General features: G+C 53.2%; 1 protein-coding gene across 1 annotated transcript; it reads left to right on the top strand.

Annotated features, from left to right (window-relative positions):
• The first annotated feature begins 7177 nt into the window (after nucleotides 1-7177).
• On the top strand, nucleotides 7178-20202 carry CCN5 (cellular communication network factor 5). The gene is made up of 5 exons (XM_080813233.1): nucleotides 7178-7471; nucleotides 7643-7735; nucleotides 11567-11783; nucleotides 17162-17416; nucleotides 19142-20202. The coding sequence occupies exons 2-5, from the start codon at nucleotides 7676-7678 to the stop codon at nucleotides 19360-19362; spliced, it is 753 nt and encodes a 250-aa protein (XP_080669359.1). The 5' UTR covers nucleotides 7178-7471; nucleotides 7643-7675; the 3' UTR covers nucleotides 19363-20202.
• Nucleotides 20203-20371: the final 169 nt, after the last annotated feature.

The following is a 20371-nucleotide window of genomic DNA, read 5'->3' as shown; positions in this document are numbered from 1 at the left end:
GAGTGACATTATCTCTGGGGGGGCAGGTCTTGGGATCCTGAGAGTGGGAGCTGTGCCCAGAGGGAGGCTGTGGCTTGTCCTTTCTGAGGGGTTGTGGGGTTAGAGAAATAGCTTCTCTTAGAGACAGAGCCAAGCAGCTTGAAGATGGAAAAGCGAGTCTCAGCAGTGGCTCCGGCCTCCTCCCCGCCCAAAGCCGGCGGCTGCAAACTTGGGGGAAGGACTGGTCGGCATGAGCTGCCATCCCCTGAGTGCAGCTATCCCCCAGCCTGTAAGTCTCAGGACAGCTCTGCTTGGAAACTGAGGCCCAGAGAGGTGGAGTGACTCGCCCAAGGTCACACAGCGAATGACAGAGCCGAGATGTGACTGGGTGTCTCTCTTCCTTCTGAATCACTTCTTATTATCTGAATCCCAAACAGTAGAAACCGGGAGGTGCTTCCAGACCATCTTTTAAGAGGCACAGTGGTAGGGCCCTGGGGGCTGCAGGGGGGTGGAGAGGACCCAGAGCCCCAGCTGAGGGCCCCCACCCTCTGCTTCCTACCAAACCAATTAAACCATTTTCCTTGGCCCTGTATTAAGTATTAGAGTTTTGTATGGGAGTTTGTTCTGAACAGGGGTCTGCTGTCTTGGGAAGGGGGCTCTAGGGTGACAAGGAGCTAGGAGTGGGGCTTCCTTTCCCCTACCTGGGGACCCTGGGCCCAAACTGATGACTGGCTGGTGACTCACTTCCCTCTTAGCACATCCTTCTGTCCTGTGACCGCGAGCCCTATGGGGGCGGCCCCTAACTGGGATCCTCCTAACCAATGCCCTCCCACCCCCAACATACACAGGGACTGGGAACAATTAACTTGTGCCTCAGGCCAGGCCAGATGTTCACGTGGGTATTGGTTTTGCTAACCACATGTGACTCAAGGGCTCCCTCAGAGCTGGAAGGCTCCCAAGAGGCCACAGAGGGCCACCCTGTCATGTCACAGTGGGGAATCTGAGGCCCAGAGAGGGCAGGTGACTTCCCTAAGGCCACTCAGGAGTAGACAGGAGGAAGGAAGGTGGTACTCTGATGCCTGACCCGGAGCTTTTCTACCTCTCTGGTTGTCTCTGGATGTCTCTGTCCCTATTCCTACCCCCAGCCACAAATGTCCTCCCCAGCTGAGAGAGGGCCCTCCGCGTAACCAGGCCTTTCCAGCTTTATTTCAGTCTACCTCCCACCTGGCTCTCCAGGCTTTATCCGGACTCAGCTACGCACAGCTCCCCAAATGGCTCCTGCTCTCATGCTACCTCTAGGCCTCTGTTCTCCTGTCTTCTGTTTAATTGCCTTTTTGCCTGGACAACTCCTCCTCTTGCTTCAAGGCTCAGCTCAGCGGTCACCTCCTCCAGGAAGACTTACAAAGCCACCTCTCCCACCTCCCAGACTGGGTTAGGTCTTCCTCTCTCATTGCTTTCCCACGGACTGCGTTGTAATTACCCCCACTTGTCTCTCTCTTCCCCTCTAATCTGTGAGCTCGTTGGGCAGAGACCTTATTTTAATTCTTTATGTACGAGTAGGGGATGGCCCACCACATTCAGTGTTTGTTGAATGAATGCATGGCTGGATGGATAGATATACAGGTGGATAGATAGAAGGATAGATGGATGGATGGGTGGATCTATGGCTGAATGGATGAACGGACAGACAAATGGACCAATGCTTGAACAGATGGACGGATTGATGGACAGATGGATGGACGGATTAGGTACGGATATGGACGGGTAATGGCACCTGTCGGGATGCAGACAGTGAGAGGTAAGTCCCTGGAGACTGGATATCCCCACTGATGGAGGGGTTCTCTTGGATGGGGAGGGAGTAATCTAACTTATCATCTGCCTCCTCTGAGAGATATCGGGCCAAGAGCAAAGCTAGCTCTTCCCTGACACCCAGTCCCCCATGAGCAACAACTCGTTCCAACTCAGTGGGGTCTCCTGAACTCTGGTAATTAGTCGATATCAACGAGTCTATAGGAACTTCCTCTGCCTCCTGACGTTCCGCCTCCTGACGGCCCTCCCTCCATGCCTCCCTCTGGATCAGAGCTGCCACTCCATGCTTCTGGACATAAGAACAGATTCCTAGAGCCAAGAGGTTGTAGAAAGCATGGAGTTTGCCCCTCTCCTATTAAACGGATGAAGAAAGTGACGCCAAGCAAGGCCAAGGAACCGGCCCAAGAACGTACAGCTACAGAGCTTTGGTCCCCCAGTTTGTTCATTCATGCACGCACGCACCAAAGCTGTATCTAGCACCTAACGCTTGCCATGTTCAGCGCCTTCTCCTTGGCATACTAAGTCTGTAAATAAACCCTCGTGCCAATTTCCAAAGCCCTTTCCATGTCCCTTCATGACTTCCTCCAGCTCCCCAGCAGGCTTATCAATGCTTCACCAGCTCTACCCTTGGCACAGCCTCTGGGCCAACCCCCTCATCCAGCAAGTGAGAACCAGTTCATTGCCAGGCCTCCCGGGTCCCAGTGCTATGGGAAGCACTGGGTCCCGTGTGCAGAGGCGATCCCATGTGTGTGCCAAGAGCTCCACAGCCCAGCCCCTCTTTGGGGGAGCACCATGTCGGTCCCTGTACGCAGAACCTGGCCAGCACAGACTGAAGCCAGGTGTTAGATTGTCCAAGCCCCACAGCTGTCCCAGGGGTGGGAGAAGGAGCTCAGCACAGTTGATCATCTGGGATCTCAGGGTCGAGGGGCAGACCTCTGAACTCCGGTGCAGACTGGGGAATGTGTGGAAGACGGGGCCGGGGAGAGGTGCCGGGGGGCGAGACCGGTGCAACAGGCAGAGATCCGCCAGCTCCTCCCAGCGTGGCCATCAGCAAGGGCAGCGTGGAGTCGGCCAGTCTTGGAGAGATGGGGCCTCATGTTCTGGGGCAGGAGCCCAGACCTCGGCAAGCCATGGCCATTCACTGGGCCCATCCTGCGGACTTCCTGATGGAGGTAACCCTGCTGAAGACATGGTTGGCATCTGAGGACCCAACTGAGGTCCAGCTGCACAGAACAGAAAAACTGCTGGGGACAAATCAATGAACTGGAGAACCAAAGAAGAATGTGGAAAACAACAGAACAGCTGCTCCTAGGATAAAATTCATACGGCACAGACGAGGCCAAGGAAGCACAAGCAAAGTGCTGGGCATCACCTCTGGGCGGAGGCAATGAAGGCCCAGCGTGCCTTCTCAGCCCTCTCCTCCAAGGTGACCTTGGGTGACTCCCAAACGGAAATGCGCATACAGAACACGGTGGGCCTCCTTAAAATGCAGATTCTGCTTCTGGGTGAGGCCTGAGATTCCACATTTCACAGGAGCACCTGGGGGGTGCTGACACCCCCGCACCCACGTGGGGAGGGAGGAGCCAGAGGGTCAGCTCCAAGATGGAGAAGACCTGCTTGACCCCATTGGACTCTTTGGGAGCAGACATAAGCCTTCCGTTGGGTCAAGCTGCCGAGATTTGGGGATTTGTGGCCTCAGCATAGCCTAATGTACCCCGATTAACACATTAGGAGGAGGGAGTACCATTGAGTCAGGCAACCAGCGTTCACTGAGTTGCTGCCATGAACTCATTTTGGGCTGCAGGTGCCACTCACTGCCCGGGGGGCTCAGTGCACGAGGTGGGGGCACCCGAGAGGGCCCTCCAGAGCTGCTCGCTCAGGGCATGTAGGAGCCCCTCTTACCACAACCCAATCCCAGCACCGCAAGTCAGGGCAGAGCCAGGATTCGAAGCCAGGATCTTCGGATTTAGGAGCCCGTGCTTTATTCCAGTAATGCAAAGAGCAGCCGGGCTCATTCCGGGGTCTTGGTGGGGGAGCTACAGCCGCCACCAAGAGCCTCATGGGTTCTCTGGACTGTCTCATCCCTCTAGCACCGAACTTGGCCCTTTGGGGACCTGCCCCCGTGTAAGCCGTCAGTAAAGCGGCAGTTCTTGCCGCAGGGTTTTCAACACCCCGAACCGCGTGTGGGAGGCTCATCTCTGACACTTATACCATCAAACACCCCGATGCCAGCCCACACACTTCCAGGACTGGCCAGGCCCCAGGGCCTCCTGCTGACGACACGCTGCCATCCCCAGTGACAAGAGAGGACACGTTCCAAGCACACGGCCACACTCTAACTCAGAGAGGCCCCCGGGGGCAGGGGTGGGGGAGGATGGTGCAGGGAGCACTTCGAGTCAACTCTTGTCACCTCCCTGGCCCTCGCTGACCCATGACTCCTTCACTGTCCTGTGAGCCCACGGCAGCCTCACCGCCTGGCTGTCAGCAGAGGTTGTCCCTTCCACGTGGCCGTGAGCAGTGCGCCTCCCGCCAGCTCCTCCCCACACCCAACTTCTCCTGTCTTCCTTGTTGCCTCAGACGGAGAAGTGGTTCCAGGAAAAACTGATCAATGATGATAGAGGTCAGAAGAGTGAGTACCTGGAAGGGGCATGAGGAACCTTCTGGAAATGTATCTTGCTCTGAGTGGCGGTGACAGGGGTGTGCACGTATGGGAAGAGTTGTCAAGACGTATACGTCACACTGGCACATTCCCCTTGATCTAAAAAATATATGCCACTGAGAGTTTTACAAGCAGTAGCCAAAATAAATCACAACCAAAACCATGACAGAAGGTTTGGGAGCCCAGGGGACCTGCACTGAAACCTGGTTCTATTTTCTCGCTGTGCAACCTTAGGCAAGTTACTTAACCTCTCTGAACCTCCCCTTATTGAGGCATAGATTGTGAAGATTAGAAACACCACTTTTTATAAAAAGTACTTAGCCCGGGGCTGGCTTCCTCTGCGTGCCCTTTATGTAATCACTTTCATTGTTCTTAAAACCAGGGGTCCTAGCAAGGACTGGTGGGGCCCGGGACTGGTCTTCCCTGAGCACAGACAATAAGATGGGCACAGGGTCTGCAGAGAATTTAAAGATAAAAGGAAACCGATGAGAAGTCAGTATATAAATAGAAACCATGTCCGTATATAAATGTAAGTCCTGTCCATCGTAAAGTACTTTGTCCTGAAAACATCTTGTCTTGGTCCAAGTTCTCAACAATTGATGTGGTAACCGTTGAATTTTAATTACGCTTTGAATTTAGCACATTTTAATTTCTTATCCTATTTTTTTTCTTTTAGAGAGAGAGGGAGAGCAAGAGCAGGGAAGGGGCAGAGGCAGAGGGAGAGCGAGAATCTCAAGCAGACTCGGTGTTGGGCTCAGTCTCTCAATCCCGAGATCATGACCTCAGCTGAAATCAGAGTTGGACACTTAGCTGACGGAGCCATCCAGGCAGCCCCTAATTTCTTACCTTTTTTTTTTTCTTAAGTTTTATTAATTTATTTTAGAGAGAGTGAGAGAGCACAAGCGGGGGAGCAGTGGGCAGAGGGAGAGGGAGAAGCAGGATTCCTGCCAAGCAGGGAGCCTGATGCAGGACTCGATCCCAGGACCCTGGGATCTTGACCTGAGCTGAAGGCAGATGCTTAACCAGCTGAACCACCCAGGCTCCCCCCATTTCTTTCCGTTTAATAAACCTATCCTACACGGAAGGGAACTTGGAGATCTCTAGGAAGACAGCGGCCCAGCGCCCATGAATTCAGGAGCACACATTCACTGGCAGCAGAAGCTCCCGACAGTTCAGAATCTTGCTCAGTCCTGTCTCCAACCCTGGGGGTGCAGCTCTGCACCCCGACAGTAGACTCAAAGCAACAATGGTCATAGAGGACGGTGAAGATACAGGTATTTTTGTTTCTCTCATTCTATGTGAGTCCTTGGAGTTTGGGTTTGTGCTTAAAATTTAAAACAGTGAGGGATGCCTGGGTGGCTCAGTTGGTTAAGCCGCTGCCTTCGGCTCAGGTCATGATCCCAGGGTCCTGGGATCGAGTCCCACATGGGGCTCCTTGCTTGGCAGGGAGCCTGCTTCTCTCGCTGCCTCTGCCTCCCGCTCTGCCTGCTTGTGTGTACTCTCTCTCTCTCTCTGGCAAATAAATAAAATCTTAAAAAAATAAAAATAAATTTTAATACAGTGAAACAGTGTGACCGCGAAGGGTGGGGGGGCTGTTTTTACTTGGTAAGGGCAAACTTTAGTTCATACATGAAGACTATTTGTCTCATCTCAAGGTCATTACTGAAAACGATCCTGCCGTGCAAAGGAGTGGGGCGCTCAGCCATGAGAAACTAGGCAAAGAGCACCCAGGCTTGCCTTGGACTAAAACATAAGTACAGATAGACAAACAGATGTATCTCCTTCCCTGCCCGCCTGGGGACACCGCCGTCCCCACCCTGCGCTCCTCCTCCAGCCAGAACCCACCGAGACCTAGCGTGCATTTCCATCTTCACCCCCCATCCCATCACCTCCTTCCCCAGAACTGGGAGGAAGTCTCCCCCTCAGCAAGTCACTCTGTCTGACCCTCTATCTGGTCACTCTTCTTTTTCCTCACCCACCACCTGTTCTGGAAGCCAGGGCCCTCACTTCAAGATTTGGGGTCCTGGTGGAGATTAAGGGGGCCAAAGCCTTCCCCAGCCCCTGCTAGACACCCCCTGTTGTGACCTTTACCAAATTCTATAGTCCAAGCCCTTGTCCTCACACTCCTTAGCCCCGCTGGCTGGAATGCTGGAGATGCCCCCAGGAATGGGCGGTTTGAATTTGGGTGTTCTGCTCCCCCCATACAGCACCACTCCCCTCTTCCCCCAGCTCCCAGAATAGGCACGTTATCGTTATCGTGCTGACTCCTGCCTAGGCGTGCGTGCTGTTCCCTCTGCCTGCAAACCCTGCCTGCTCTCACCCCCTCTGTCTCTGTAAAGACACCTCCTCCAGAAAGCCATCCCTCACCTTCCCTCTGCACAAGGACCTCAGTATGCCCAGGAATGCCACCTGTTTTCCCGCTGTCGTCTCCCTCTCTGAGCTTTGTCCCAAGGTCGCCGTTGTGTCTCCAGCTCCTACAGAGAGGGCCTCAGAGATGGCCAAATTCAATGCAATGGATTTGGTTCTTCCAGGCCATCCAGCAGGGCCGGCACGCAGTAGGTCCAGCCTGCACGGGCTCATGCACCGTGGGCCACCTTCCAGAGCCCAGGGAAGCCGGCCGGAGGGAGGCCCCTTGTTGCCAAAAGCAAACAGGCCGCCCAGGGAAGTTTTGCTCTGGGTCACACCCGCCTCTGGGTGGCTGCCAATCTTCCTGCCAGAAACCACAGGCCCAGCCGAAACTGCCCAGAGTCTGGACCACGGGGATTCGGAGGACTTGGGTCAGCGCTGCAAGGGGGGTGTCCTGCGGAGCTCCTGCTGGGTCCACAGCGCCCCGGGGCTCAAGCTGGGGTCTGGGGCAGGGTTGCGGCGGCCACCCCCTTGGGCTGGGAGGAGCAAGAGAGGCTGCTGCCAGCCTGTCACAGGCTCTTGGCACTGGCACTGGCTCTGGCTTTCACACGCTCAAACACACACACACACTCACACTGGCAGGCACCCTCTCGGTGGCCTCCGCGGTCTCATCTTCAGGTAAATGGGCTCATCAGTGGGAGCATGAGGATGGGGACAGGAGGGGGAACGCAGAGGCCAGTGTGTGCGCACGCACCCGTGTGTGTGTGTGTGTGTGTGTGTGTGTGTGTGTCTGGGAGTGACCTCACAGCCGCCGGAACATAAAATCTTACAGTAGGTCCTGCCTCCCAGGCTCAAAGCTGGCTCCGTGGGGGACACGGTGACATGAGAGGTGCGCTACAGACCCACCTTCTGACCTTCTCCCTCCTCTGCCTCCTCTCAAAGGTAAGGGGGCCCCGGGCCCCAAAATGTCCTGCTGACTTCCTTGGTGTGGTGGGAGAGGTGTGGGATCACTACCAAGGATCCCCTGGAAGATTTCCTGCAGGTCCCTGGTGTCGGGCACAGCCCAGCTTCCCTCCCCGGTGCCCAGACATTTGTCTGTGGCCAGCTCTGCTGTGCTGCCTTAGGCGAGTCCCTTCTCTCTGAGCCTCAGCTGCTCTCTCAGCTAAATGGGCATAATGATCACGAGGCCTTTGTGAAGATCACAGTGGTAATTCAGCAGAGGTGCTCAGCACAGGACCTGGACCGTGGCAGGTGTTCCAAAGGAGAGCGCCATGACTACTGGCAGTCCCCAGAGCCCTTCTACAGCGCTGCAGGGGGTGTCCTCATTATATATGGGAAGACGCAACATACAACCTGCTTTGCCTAAACTGGAGCCAGGATTTGAATGGATGTTGGTGTCTACCTGATGGGAAAGTTCATACCGCAAGGGCATTACTGCTGTTGGGTGTGAGGGACCTGCAGACCCCGGCTGAAAGGCGACAGGGAGACATTCATGGAATTCAGGGAGATCATGAGTGATCTCCCTCAGGGAACATTTTTCACAAGGTTTGTGAAATATCTACCTTGCCTAGCATATCCAACAACCTCATAAGGAATTATTAGCCCCTGTTTTCGGGCAAGCAAGGCTCAGAGAGAGCAAGCAACTTGCCTAAAATCACACAGCGAAGAAACATCAGAGTAATCAAGGCGGTGGAGCCCAGATGGGCTTGGCTGTGTCGGGGGTAGGGAAGGGGCACTTCCATTTGTGCCTCTCCTGCTGCCCGTGCCTCTTCCCCTACCTGGACCAAGGCCCCAGCTGCCGAGCCCCGTCATTCCCTCAGCAAATGCTGAGTTCCCGATGCCATGGAGACTGGCCCCACCACAAGCCACGATCTCATTGTACGTTCATGCTTCTCTGAGGATCATGGCAGGAGCGTTTCACTCCCGGGTCCTGAGCAGGAGTGGGGGGCAAGGCTGTGAGCCCAACTGGCATCCTGACCCCACTGTTTTTCTCCCCCAAGGGGCTGGCTTGGGTAGTTGGAACAGGGGACTTGGGGTTCCGGGGCCAGGTTTAAATGAAAGACTCAAAGGAAGCTGTCTGGGACTCACTGTCCACCCCTCCCTTATTCCCTGTCCCCGGGAGCTGGGCGGGCGGCATCCCCGCACAGAATCAGGGACTTAGTCATCATGAACACAAAAAAGCCACAATCATCCTCAGGGAGAGAATTCTAAGTCTTCCAGCAGCCTGTGGGCTCCTGGGCTCAGGCCTGTGAACAGGGGCAGGTGGCAGAGACCCGGAAACGGACAAAGTCACCATGACCAAGAGCCAGCCATGACTTCATTTAATCCCTGTCCCCATTTCCAGATAGGTGGTCTCCACCCCTTTGAGAAAGAAACAGCCTCCTCCCCACGAAGCATTTTCATGGTGTGTTGAAGGTCACACAGCCCATCCAGGTACAACCTGGATTTCAACTCTTTTCTAGAATATTCCACGTCCAGGGCTCATCCCCCTGGTGACTGCAGCAAGGCTCTGGGGAAACAGCATGAGTCTAGGGTGGTTAGGAAGGGCCTGGAGATCCAGGGAGTCCAGAGAAGACAGGTCTCTCCTTGGCTGGGCTCCCTTGACCTCTCACTGTCCCTCCTGCATAAATAGGTAAACTGAGGCAGAGGCTAAGCTGGCAACAGAGCTGCCCAAGGACAAAGGTGGGTTGTGGTGATGAGAGCCTGGGCCTTGGATTCACCTGCACCTGGATTCCAGTCCTGACTCTACCTCTTATTGGCCTCGTCCCCACACTGTTTTGAGCTTCTGTTTCTTGGTCTTTCCTGTGGACACAAAACGAGTGCCTCATCTGGAAGGTTGAATTAGCACATCACAGCTCACGGCATGCCCGTAGTCAATGCTGGCCACATCATCGGTATGATTAGTGGCCCCGCCTGGGTGTCAGGACCAGCACATCCCCCCAAGCCGAGCTCACCCCGTAGGCAGACTGGGGCGGGGAACCCAGGTACAAAGCAGAAGGCCTGTGGCCTGGCACCCCTGCTTTTGGCCGGGAGGGACCCGAGAGCCAATTCTGGTCAGGGGCCCCACTTCTCATTAACCAAGGGAGCCCAACCTCTGCTTTGCACAGGGACCCCAAAGTCCGGCTGATGGCTCCTCAGGGTGATTGCATGAGAATTGTTTCCAGATTTATTACAGTGCAGCACTGGGTTCATAAAGAGGGGCCCTAGATTCTGCCGTAGACTTCCAGACAAGCCGGATGCTGCTGGTCCAGACCAGGCTTTGAGGGGCAAGGCTAGGCCATCTTCTCTAGAATCTCTTCAGTATCGCCCAGTCTCCAGCATGGAATTCCCGCAGAGATGGCGACTCGCTCCCCGGCGAGGCCCGGGGCACAGAGCTGCCCACCTGCCTCCTGACCAGTGCTGTCCCTGCCTGGAGCCACCACCCCCACCCCGGCCCCCCAGGCTGGTCGGCCAGTCTGGGGCGGCCCCTGGTGGCTGGGGTGCGAGCTGCAGGCCACTGAAGGCAAGTTTGCAGGACTGGGGGATCCTAGGGGTGGAACAAAGAGGGCCAAGGGTTTCATTGCCTGCTTTGGGGCCACACAGAAGTTCGGAGGTGATTCGTTCCATTTTTGTCAACTGTAAGTCTTCCATCCTCCAGAGGAAACCCTCTGGTCCTCCAAAGATGCTACGGAACTAAAGATCGGTCCCCGACCGAGGGGACTACCTGGGAACATCTTGAATTATGCCTGCCTCTGGGTCCCCACCTTCAAATGGACATATGGGGAGACCGTGGCATCTGGCTTCTGGCTTGATTGTTTCTCTGTCCTGAGTGTGAAGGAACAACCAGGACACTTGGATCAATACCTTGACCCTGTCCGTAAGGGGTGGGTCCCTGGCTCAGGCTTTTCCCAATTACAGGATCCTTAAGGAGGAAGTGGGCTCAGCTTTGCAGCTAACACACTCTGACTTTCAGCAAGATGCTTTCTCTCGCTGGAGCTCAGTTTCCCCCATCTCTCCCTGGCAGGGGAATGGGGGTTAGAACTGGAGCAGAGGTGTCAAAATCCAAGCTATGCATCAGAAGCCCCAGGACAGCCTGATAAAAACACAGATTCCAGAGCCTGTCCCTGGAAGTTATATTTGGGAAGTCCCAGGGGAGGCCTGGGGATCAGTATTTTACCAAGTTTCCTGGCGGATCTGATACATATCCAGAAACATATTCTGGATTTTTCCAAAGATCAAAAACATCTATGATACCGTGTGATTTGTTCAGCTGTCAAGACAAATATTTACAGTCTACATGCTAGAAAATGTGCAGTGCCCCGCCATTGTAATCCTTTGTTTTGTCGATTTTGCCTTTCTGTAAGCTTCTGAGGGTGGGGCCCAGGTGATCCCTTGTAATTCCGGACCGTGATCACCATGGCTAAGGCACTGAGCCTCTACAGCACGGGCTCTGTGTTCAGGGTTTAACACGCATCATTTCATGTATGAAATCCTGAAAACAATCCTTTGAGTTAAATATTACTGTTGCCCCCTTTTCACAGGTGAAGAAACTGAGGCTTGGAGAGCTTGAGTAACTTGCCCAAGGTCACTCAGCTAATAAGGAGCAGAGTCAGGACTGCGACTCTAGGCCAAAGTCCTTGCTCACGACCACAGGGCCACACTGCCTCTTAGGGAAGGGTGTCGCCACACTGCCAAGGTTCAAGGCCAGGTCTGTGTGACCCTGGGGCCAAAGCGTGGACCCCTCACTGCCCACCTGGAATGCCCATGGCCGAGTGACGTGCTCTGTCTCTGCAGGTGGGTGCCCAGCTGTGCCCGACGCCCTGTGCCTGTCCCTGGCCACCACCCCGATGCCCACTGGGGGTGCCCCTGGTGCTGGATGGCTGCGGCTGCTGCCAGGTGTGCGCACGGCGGCTGGGGGAGCCCTGCGACCACCTCCACGTCTGCGACCCCAGCCAGGGACTGGTCTGCCAACCCAGGGTGGGCCCTGGACGCCGAGGGGCTGTGTGCCTCTGTAAGCAGGTTTGCCGGACGGATGTGGGTGTGTTTGGGAAGGTCAAGGCTGAGGGGTCCTGAGTCCAAGAGAAGCTCTTCTCTCTCTATCTCCTCACTTCAGGGGCACCACCTGATGGCCCACATTTCCCCAGGCCCTCCCTCGACTCCTCCCCTCTTGTCTTGGCTTCCACCACGCCGCCCACCTGGACAGCGTCCCCTCATTCCTTTCTGTCCAAACCACAACCGACTGTCAAAGCCAACCTCACACACTCCTCCCCCGAGAAGTCCTCTCAGATTCCTTAAACCGGGAATCACTATCCTTTCTCAGGACCTTCGCAACACTTCTGAGAAAATAAAAGCGCAACCGTTTACTTGGGGGGGAGGGCATGGAGTAATAGGTGTCGGGCAGTATGCTGAAACCTACCCCAGGACCCTCACGTAAATCACATAATCCTCACAAGGACCCTTTGAGCTAAGTCCTTCCAGACTCACTTTACAGATGAGCCAGCTGAGGCTCAGTAATATAAACTGGCATGATTACTGTTACGCAGCTCGGGACTGGACCACGCAGGGTGTGATGCGACATTTCATTCTGCCTTCCTCCTGGAGTGGGAGCCCTAGGACCAGAGTTCGAATCCTGAGTTTGCCATTTACTGGTGACCTGGAGCATGTTCCCTCTCCCACCATTCCAAGCCTTCGTGCCCTTGGATGCTTTAGATCAGAGTTTCTCAACTTTGCTTTTTGTTATCATTCTATATTGGGGGAGGGGAGCTGTCCTGTACCTGGCAGGACCTTCAGCAGCATCCCTGGTCTCTGTTCCCTGGACACCCCTAGCATGTCCCTCATCCGCAAGTCGTGACACTCTGTCTCAGACAAATGTCCCCTGGGGAACAAAAGCATCTCCAACAGAGAACCACAGAGAGATAGAAAAATGGGAGAGTGTTCTTTTTTTTCTCGATAAGTCTTACAGAGCAATCTATGTCTTTCATCTGTTTGCATGTATCAGTTTAAAAAAAGAACAAGACAGAGAAGGGCTCATGGATCACTGACAACGAGTCCACTTACAGAAAAAAAAAAACAAGGTTTAAAAATAACCCAACAATGGGGCGCCTGGGTGGCTCAGTGTGTTAAAGCCTCTGCCTTCAGCTCAGGTCATGATCTCAGGGTCCTGGGATCGAGCCCCACATCGGTCTCTCTGCTCAGCAGGGAGACTGCTTTCCTCCTCTCTGTCTGCCTGCCTCTCTGCCTACCTGTGATCTCTGTCTGTCAAATGAATAAATAAAATCTTAAAAAAAAATAAATAAAAAAATAAAAATAACCCAACAAGACTAATAGACATAAAGTTATCAATACTAAATCCTTGTTAAAACAATTTTTTTTTAAGTCAGGGGAGGATAATCATGAGAAGACAGTGATTTGTTTTATAAAATCATAGATGATTGCTAAGAAAAATGTATCTAGGGAAAAAATGAGATAAGTATCTCTTATCTTCCCAGGCTGCTGTTTCAATGAGCCAGGACACATCTAAAGCATTTGGAAGCATTTTATTTATCCAACACTTTCATAGCCCTTACCATGTGCCAGGCACTAAGGGCTTCACAAATACCACCTCATTTAATCTCACAGAGATCATATGAAGTTGGTACTAATGTTATCTGCATTTTATAGACGGGTGGAAAAAAGAGGCACAGAGAGGTTAGGCAACTTGCCCAAGGTCACACAGCTCATACGTGGCTGAGCTGGGATTTGGACTCAGGGAGCTGGCTCCACAATCTTCAAGTCCATCACTCTACTGCCTGACCCTCAGCATATGATTAGTACGTATTGGCTGTTCCTGTCACTAAGTTTACTAAGGGGCTTTTCTTATTCCATCTTGATTCCGACTTTAGACTGTAGCTGGTCTTTGCTTCTTCCTACAACTCCCAGCCGTGGTCAGGCAACATAGTGTGTGCTCATGAGCCAGATCTGGATCTGTGGGTGAGCCCCACAGATACGACCTTACAGAGGCGGAGTCTACGTCTTAGCTCTGGAGGAAATATGCAGCCTCAAACTCTCCAGTCAATTCCTAGCCGGACAGACCTCTGACAACAGACTCCGAGCTGTGTGCGTGTCCACCACACCCCGAGTGTGCAGCCTCCCAAGCTCAGCCAAGGGCATCTCCACCCTTCCTGCGGCTTGAATTCAAAATCTTACAGTCATTCTTGACATCTGTCATTTTGTACACCCCGCATACTGCCCACCAGCGAAGTCTTCACAATATTCTAGAACTTGACATCCTGGTCCCTTCTCAGTCCCTCCATGGCTACCGGCCTGGTCTGAGCCTCACCATCATGTGCTGGCTGTTGCAGCAGCCCTATAATAGTCTCCCCACTTCTGTCCTCACCCCCTATTCTGTTCCCAACAGAGCAGCCACAGGGTTCCTTTCAATACATACATCAGATCCCATCCCTCTTCCTCCTCAAGGCCTCCAACAGCTTCCCACCACCTCCAAGTAAAAGCCAGACCTCTCGGGGCGCCTGGGTGGCTCAGTGGGTTAAAGCCTCTGCCTTCAGCTCAGGTCATGATCCCAGGGTCCTGGGATCAAGCCCCGCATCAGGCTCTCTGCTTCCTCCTCTCTCTCTGCCTGCTTATGATCTCCGTCTGTCAAATAAATAAATAAAATCGTTTAAAAAAAAAAAAGCCAGTCCTCTCAGCGGCTACAAGCCCCATAATGTCCTGCGCCTGTTTTCTCTCTGACCCTGCCTAACTCTCTCTCTCTCTCTCTCTCTCCTGCTCTCTGCTTCAGCCATGCTGGCCTATTTTGTTCCTTAAATACCCTAGGGGAGCTCCCACGGCAGGGCCTTTGCACTGGCTGTTTGCTCTACCAGCATTCTTTCCCCCCAGATATCTGCATGGCAAGTTCCTGCATCTCCTTCTCACCTTTCTCAAATACAACCTTCTCTGGGAGGCCTTCCCTGATCACCGTATTCAACACTCCTGAACCTTGCCCCTCATTATTTTTCTAGCTCTAATCACCAGTGGACATCATAAACTCTACTTGTTTATAGTGTTTATTTCCACTAGAGCGAAAGCTCCAATGAGGGCAGGATTTTTGCCTGTTTCAGTCATTGTTGTATCAGTCCCAGACAAAGTCCCTAGAACATGTCTGGCACATAGTAGGCCCCTAGTAAATAAGGACTGACTGAATGAATCAATGAGAGTAAGAGCTCTGGAGAGGCTGACAGTAACAGGAGCCGTTCAGGGCGCGTGTCTTATGGGCACGCCCTTTACACACGTGATCTCATTAATAAGGAGCATGTTCCCTCTCCCACCATTCCAATAAACCCTTAATAATGAGGTAGGTTCTATTTTTTTTTAAAGATTTTATTTATTTGTCAGAGAGAGAGAGAGAGAGAGAGCGAGCCCAAGCAGGCAGAGTGGCAGGCAGAGGTAGAGAGAGAAGCAGGCTCCCTGCCAAGCAAGGAGCCCGGTACAGGACTCGATCCCAGGGCTCTGGGATCATGACCTGAGCCAAAGGCAGCGGCTTAACCGACTGAGCCACCCAGGCATCCCGGTAGGTTCTATTATTAAAATGACTTTGCAGATGAAGGAACTGGGGTTCAGAGGGGTGAAGTCACCTGCCTGAGGTCACACAGTTTGCAAGTGGCTAAAGGGAAAAAAAAATCCTCTGTTGTTCCTTCTCCTGCAAGGACTCTCAGAGGGAAAGAAGGACGCAGAGATCACCAGATGACATGACTGGGCTCTGAAGTTATTTGAGGGAGGTTGCCGGACAAGGGGGCATTGGAAGGACCTGGAAGAGGAAGTAGGGTTCTGGCAACTATATGTGTATATGGTTGGCAGGGGGCAGGGGTGGCAGATTGAAGAGTGAGTACGTTAGGAGGTGCCTCCTGGTGTTTGGGACCCCGCACAAAGGTACACAGACCCCAGGGTGGGGAGTGGCCGCCCAGGGATCCTCAGCCCCGCCGCCAGCCAGCTCTGAGCTGGAGGACCAGGAGAGGTGTCAGGAAACCTTGCTAAAATTATCACCCCTCCAGCTGACTTTCCGAAACAATCCCTCTGTTTACCAGGTCCTCCCGGAGCCCAAGAGCCCAGGGCTGTGGCCCCAGGAGTCTGGTGGGAGACCCCTCAGGATTGAGGGGCAGCTGCCCCTAGTTTCCAGGAAACCAGCAGCCACATGATCCAGGCCCAAGGTCAGGGATTTGGCGTCAGAGGGCTATGGCCTGGACGGAGCTGGGAGAAAGCTGGCTCCAGTTCCATCCTCCCCGAGGAACGGACATCCCCCACTCCCATTCACTGAGCATCTGCTATGTTCCAGGCTTTCGGCAAAATGCCTTAAGTACACTAGTTCCTTTAATCCTCCAGCGGCCCTGGGAGCTGGGTAATTTGGCTCAGAGAGGTACAGTGACCTGTCCAAGCCCCACAGTTAGCAAGTGGGAACAGGGGCTGGCACCCACATCTGCGCAGGTCCCAAATCCCTGCGTAGGTATGGGCCTGCGCTGGGTCTTGCATGAGGCATTCATTCAAATCCCCTGGGTGTGTCCCAGCCATGCTCTGAGCCAGCATAGGGTAGCCCCAGCCCTCAAGGAGTGCTTGTCCAGTGCAGGAAGTGGGACTAATGCCCGTATCTTGAAGGCTTCATTTGAAGAGTGTTTCTTGAGCACTTACTGTATGCCTAGCACGGCGTTAGATGTTATGGATTACTGTCTCCCGTACCTGACGGTATGGAGCTGTTCTTATCATTGCTATTGTTAAGGCGACTCAGAGAAGTTAAGCAACTTATCTAAAGTCACAAAGCCAGCAGGTTAAGCCCAGGCCTGGCAGGGATAACTACAACCTGGCAGATGCACATTGAAAGTGTGTTGCATGAACTCTCAGTGTATATGTAAGTTATATACTTAATGATATAGTATATAGTAATATAGTATATAGTAATTAATTACATTAATAATAACAACAGCATCTGGGATCTGTCGGAGGTCTCTTTTATGTTGGATTCATTACATATATCATTTCATTTGGTCTCTACCACAACCCTGTAAAATAAGTGCCATTATAACCTATTTTCCAGATAACAAAACTGAGGTAAGAAGAAGTGAAGTCACTTGTCCAAGCTCCATAGCTAATAAAAAGCAGAGTGGGGGCTCCAACAAGGCCAGTGTCCCCACAGCCCCAATGCCAGGATGCGGTACACCACACTGTCTTCCCACGGGCATCAGGGGAAGCTGGCGATGGGGACCAGCTGGAGCGTCTTGGCACTGAGCAGGTGCCAAAGGGACCTGGTCCCCAGCAGGATCTGGGCCAGCTCTGCAGGGAGATAGGGTGGAGGATGTGGCTGGCACGGTCTTGCCCAGGGAAAAGTTGGGGGTCATGGATGGGGGTCCGGTTTCTCCTCTGCAGGGGGAGAGGATGATGGGAGCTGTGAGGTGAACGGCCGCCTGTACCGGGATGGGGAGACCTTCCAGCCCCACTGCAGGATTCGCTGCCAGTGTGAGGACGGGGGCTTCACCTGTGTGCCCCTGTGCAGTGAGGACATTCGGCTGCCCAGCTGGGACTGTCCGCATCCCAGGAGGGTTGAGGTCCCCGGCAAGTGCTGCCCTGAGTGGGTGTGCGACCAGGGAAGGGAGCTGGGGGTCCAGCCCCTCCCAGCCCAAGGTGAGTGGTGGGTGGGCCATCTGGGGGTGGGGCTTCCCAGGAGCCAAGACACTTGGACTTGTCAGAGCACAGGTTTCCCTGACCGCCGCTGGGAGGGGCTGGTGGCTGAGGACACTCAGAAAGCCCAGCAAGAGTTACAAGACTACTTTAAACTGACAAAACAACAATTACATAATTCTAAATCATAAATAATGGAAAATAAAAATTGGTGGCTGAGCGGGGAAGGGGAGGGAGGGTTAGGATACTTGGATCGAATGCTCACATTTCATAGCAGAGGTATACTATTATGATATATACTAGTATTCTATTTCTAATATATTGATACACATTCATAATACATTTATATAATTTAAATATTATGTAATATTATGAATATGTAGTTATTCGGGCTTATCCAAAGGGGAACTCAAAACTGAACCATGCAAGGTGGTTGCCTCTGGGATGTGGGCTTAGGGGTGGGCAGAGGTGGAGGAAAGACAGTTTCCTCTTGCTATAAACTCTTTAGTTCTAGAGAATTTGTTACTGTTATATCAGTGGGTTATTATAATTATATGAACATGATCTTCTTAAAGAAAGGCAGCTGAAAAGAAGGCATTGGTTCCTTGATGGTGGTGCCGCATCAGAGTAGAGCAGGGTGGGTTCAGCATGGAGTCTGTCCGGGTTCTAAGCCCAGCTTCTCTATTTCCTAGCTGTGTGACTCTGAGAAAGTTGCTTAACTTCTCTGTGCCTCAGTTCCCCCAAATATAAGATGAAAGTAAGGGTGTCCAACTTGCAGAGCTGTTGTAGGGGCCTGGATGAGTAAACCCAAGGAAAGAAGTCACAGCAGCAGCTCGCACTGAGCACTCCATCCGTGGTGGCTGTCACTATCCCTGTTGTGGAATGGGACACATCCACTTAAATACATAGGAGAATGCCAGTGAGTTCATCTTATATATGAAAAATCGGGGTGGGACACTGTAGATGCAATCTCATCTCCATTATGCGTGTCCGTGTGTGTGTGTGTGTGTGCATGTGTGTCTGCGTATGCCTTGCACACACACAGGTGCATATCACACAGGCTTTCTCAACCTGGGCACCAGTGACACTCGGGCTGTGTGATGCTCTTGTAGGGGAGCTGCCCTGTGCCCTGCAGGGTATTTAGCAACATCCCTGCTGGGTTCCAGTAGCCTCACTCCCAGCCGTGTCCATCAAGATGTCTCTGGACGTTACCAGAGTGGGGGAGCACATTCACCCCCAGCTGAGAACCATTTGATTAATAAGGACCAGAAGAAAGGACACCACAATATTAAGAAAGCAGAATAAGATGTGAGGAGGAGGAGAAGCTAGACAGTGCTGAGCCCTCCCGTCTTGTTCCAGGCACAGCCTCAGAAACCCTAGCAGCTTTGCCACCGACTCCCAGCACCTCTACTCACAGGCCACAACCTCCTTCCTGGAAGATGCCATGGGGTGCAGAAATGAGAAACCCACCACGTACTGGGGGACCATCACGGCCGGCACCATTGTAGTTGCCTAGTACCTGGCACAAACGAGGTGCTCACAGCACCGTGCTAAGCATACCCCCTCCGTTATTTAATTCAGTCCTATCACCCATTAGAAAACTTACATGGGAAGAAACTGAGGTCCAGAGAGGCAAAGGGATGTGACCAAGAGGGCGCTGCTGGCAGCTGGGTTGACTTGGCTGCCAGGCCCTGACCTCACAGTGCTGACCTCTCTTTCTTCCCCCAGGACCCCAGTTTTCTGGCCTTGTCGCTCCCCCACCCCCTGGCGCCCCCTGCCCAGAGTGGAGCACAGCCTGGGGCCCCTGCTCAACCACCTGTGGGCTGGGCGTGGCCACTCGGGTGTCCAACCAGAACCGCCTCTGCCGCCTGGAGACCCAGCGCCGCCTCTGCCTGCTTGGGCCCTGTCCACCTGCCAGGGGCCGCGGCCCACGGAACAGCGCCTTCTAGAGCAGGGCCGGGGATCTGGGGGCTCCGGGCCCGCCCTCCTCAGCAGGCAAGCCAGCGCTTGGGCCCTGAGCAGAAGGCAGATGGCCCTCCCCACGCCCTTGGCTGGGCAACGGCATCCAGGCCCTGGAGGACCAGAATGTTCACAAGCCGTCTGCTCCATCTGGACCCTGAGATAGAGCCGGGATGTCTGCCCCAGCCCCCTTCCTCTACCTCATGGCCTAGGGGGCTGGCCAAGGTTTCCAGGGTCTTCTGCTCCATTCCCAACAGCCTTTATCAAACAAGTGCATAGGCAAGCTTCCCAGCAGATAGGGCAACCAGCTGTCCCTTAATCAACAGGCCGAGGCAGGTGCTGGGCTGGACTGGCTATTTTTCTGGGGGTGTGGTGAAGAGGGGCACACAGATATTCTGAATCTCCTGCTTCCTTTCCTGGAGTGACACAAAAATGTCCTCATATATGTGCCTGTGCGAGAGCTTGTAGGTCAGGCTTATGCTGTCTGAGAAAGCTCCCCCCCCGCCCCACCATCTAGGGTAGAATTCAGAGGTTGCATGTTTTGTGAAAGTCACAAGGTGAAATCACACTGTCTGGAAGAAAGTCGGAAAACAGGCCTGAGAGTGATCCATTAAACCCAACTTGTATTCATAGGAATGAACCTTTCTCAGGCACCTGCAATGTACCAGGCGCAGAGCTAGACACTTTATATATAGGTTGGTGCTTTGCAACATTTAAGACCGAGAAAAGTAGGGGAGCATGAAGGATAGCCCCCTGGGGACTGGGAAACGTGGCCTGAAATAAACCAACCCAAGTGTGAAATTCTGTCTGAAGTCTCATGTTTTATTGCTTAAAAAAAAAAAAAAACCTATGTACAAATGTTCCATCCTCCTCTGTGATCTACATGTTATGTTTAAAAATAAAAACTGTGCTTTCATCAGACTCCAACCAGGAAATTGGAAAGCTCTCTCCGTATTTAAACAGGGATTTCTTCTTATTAAGCTAATTTTATGGAAGCGC

This window comes from Martes martes, assembly GCF_963455335.1.
Source record: "Martes martes genome assembly, chromosome: 9".
Classification (NCBI taxonomy): domain Eukaryota; kingdom Metazoa; phylum Chordata; class Mammalia; order Carnivora; family Mustelidae; genus Martes; species Martes martes.
The sequence above is the reverse complement of the archived record's forward strand: the minus strand, read 5'-3'. Positions and strand labels throughout refer to the sequence as shown.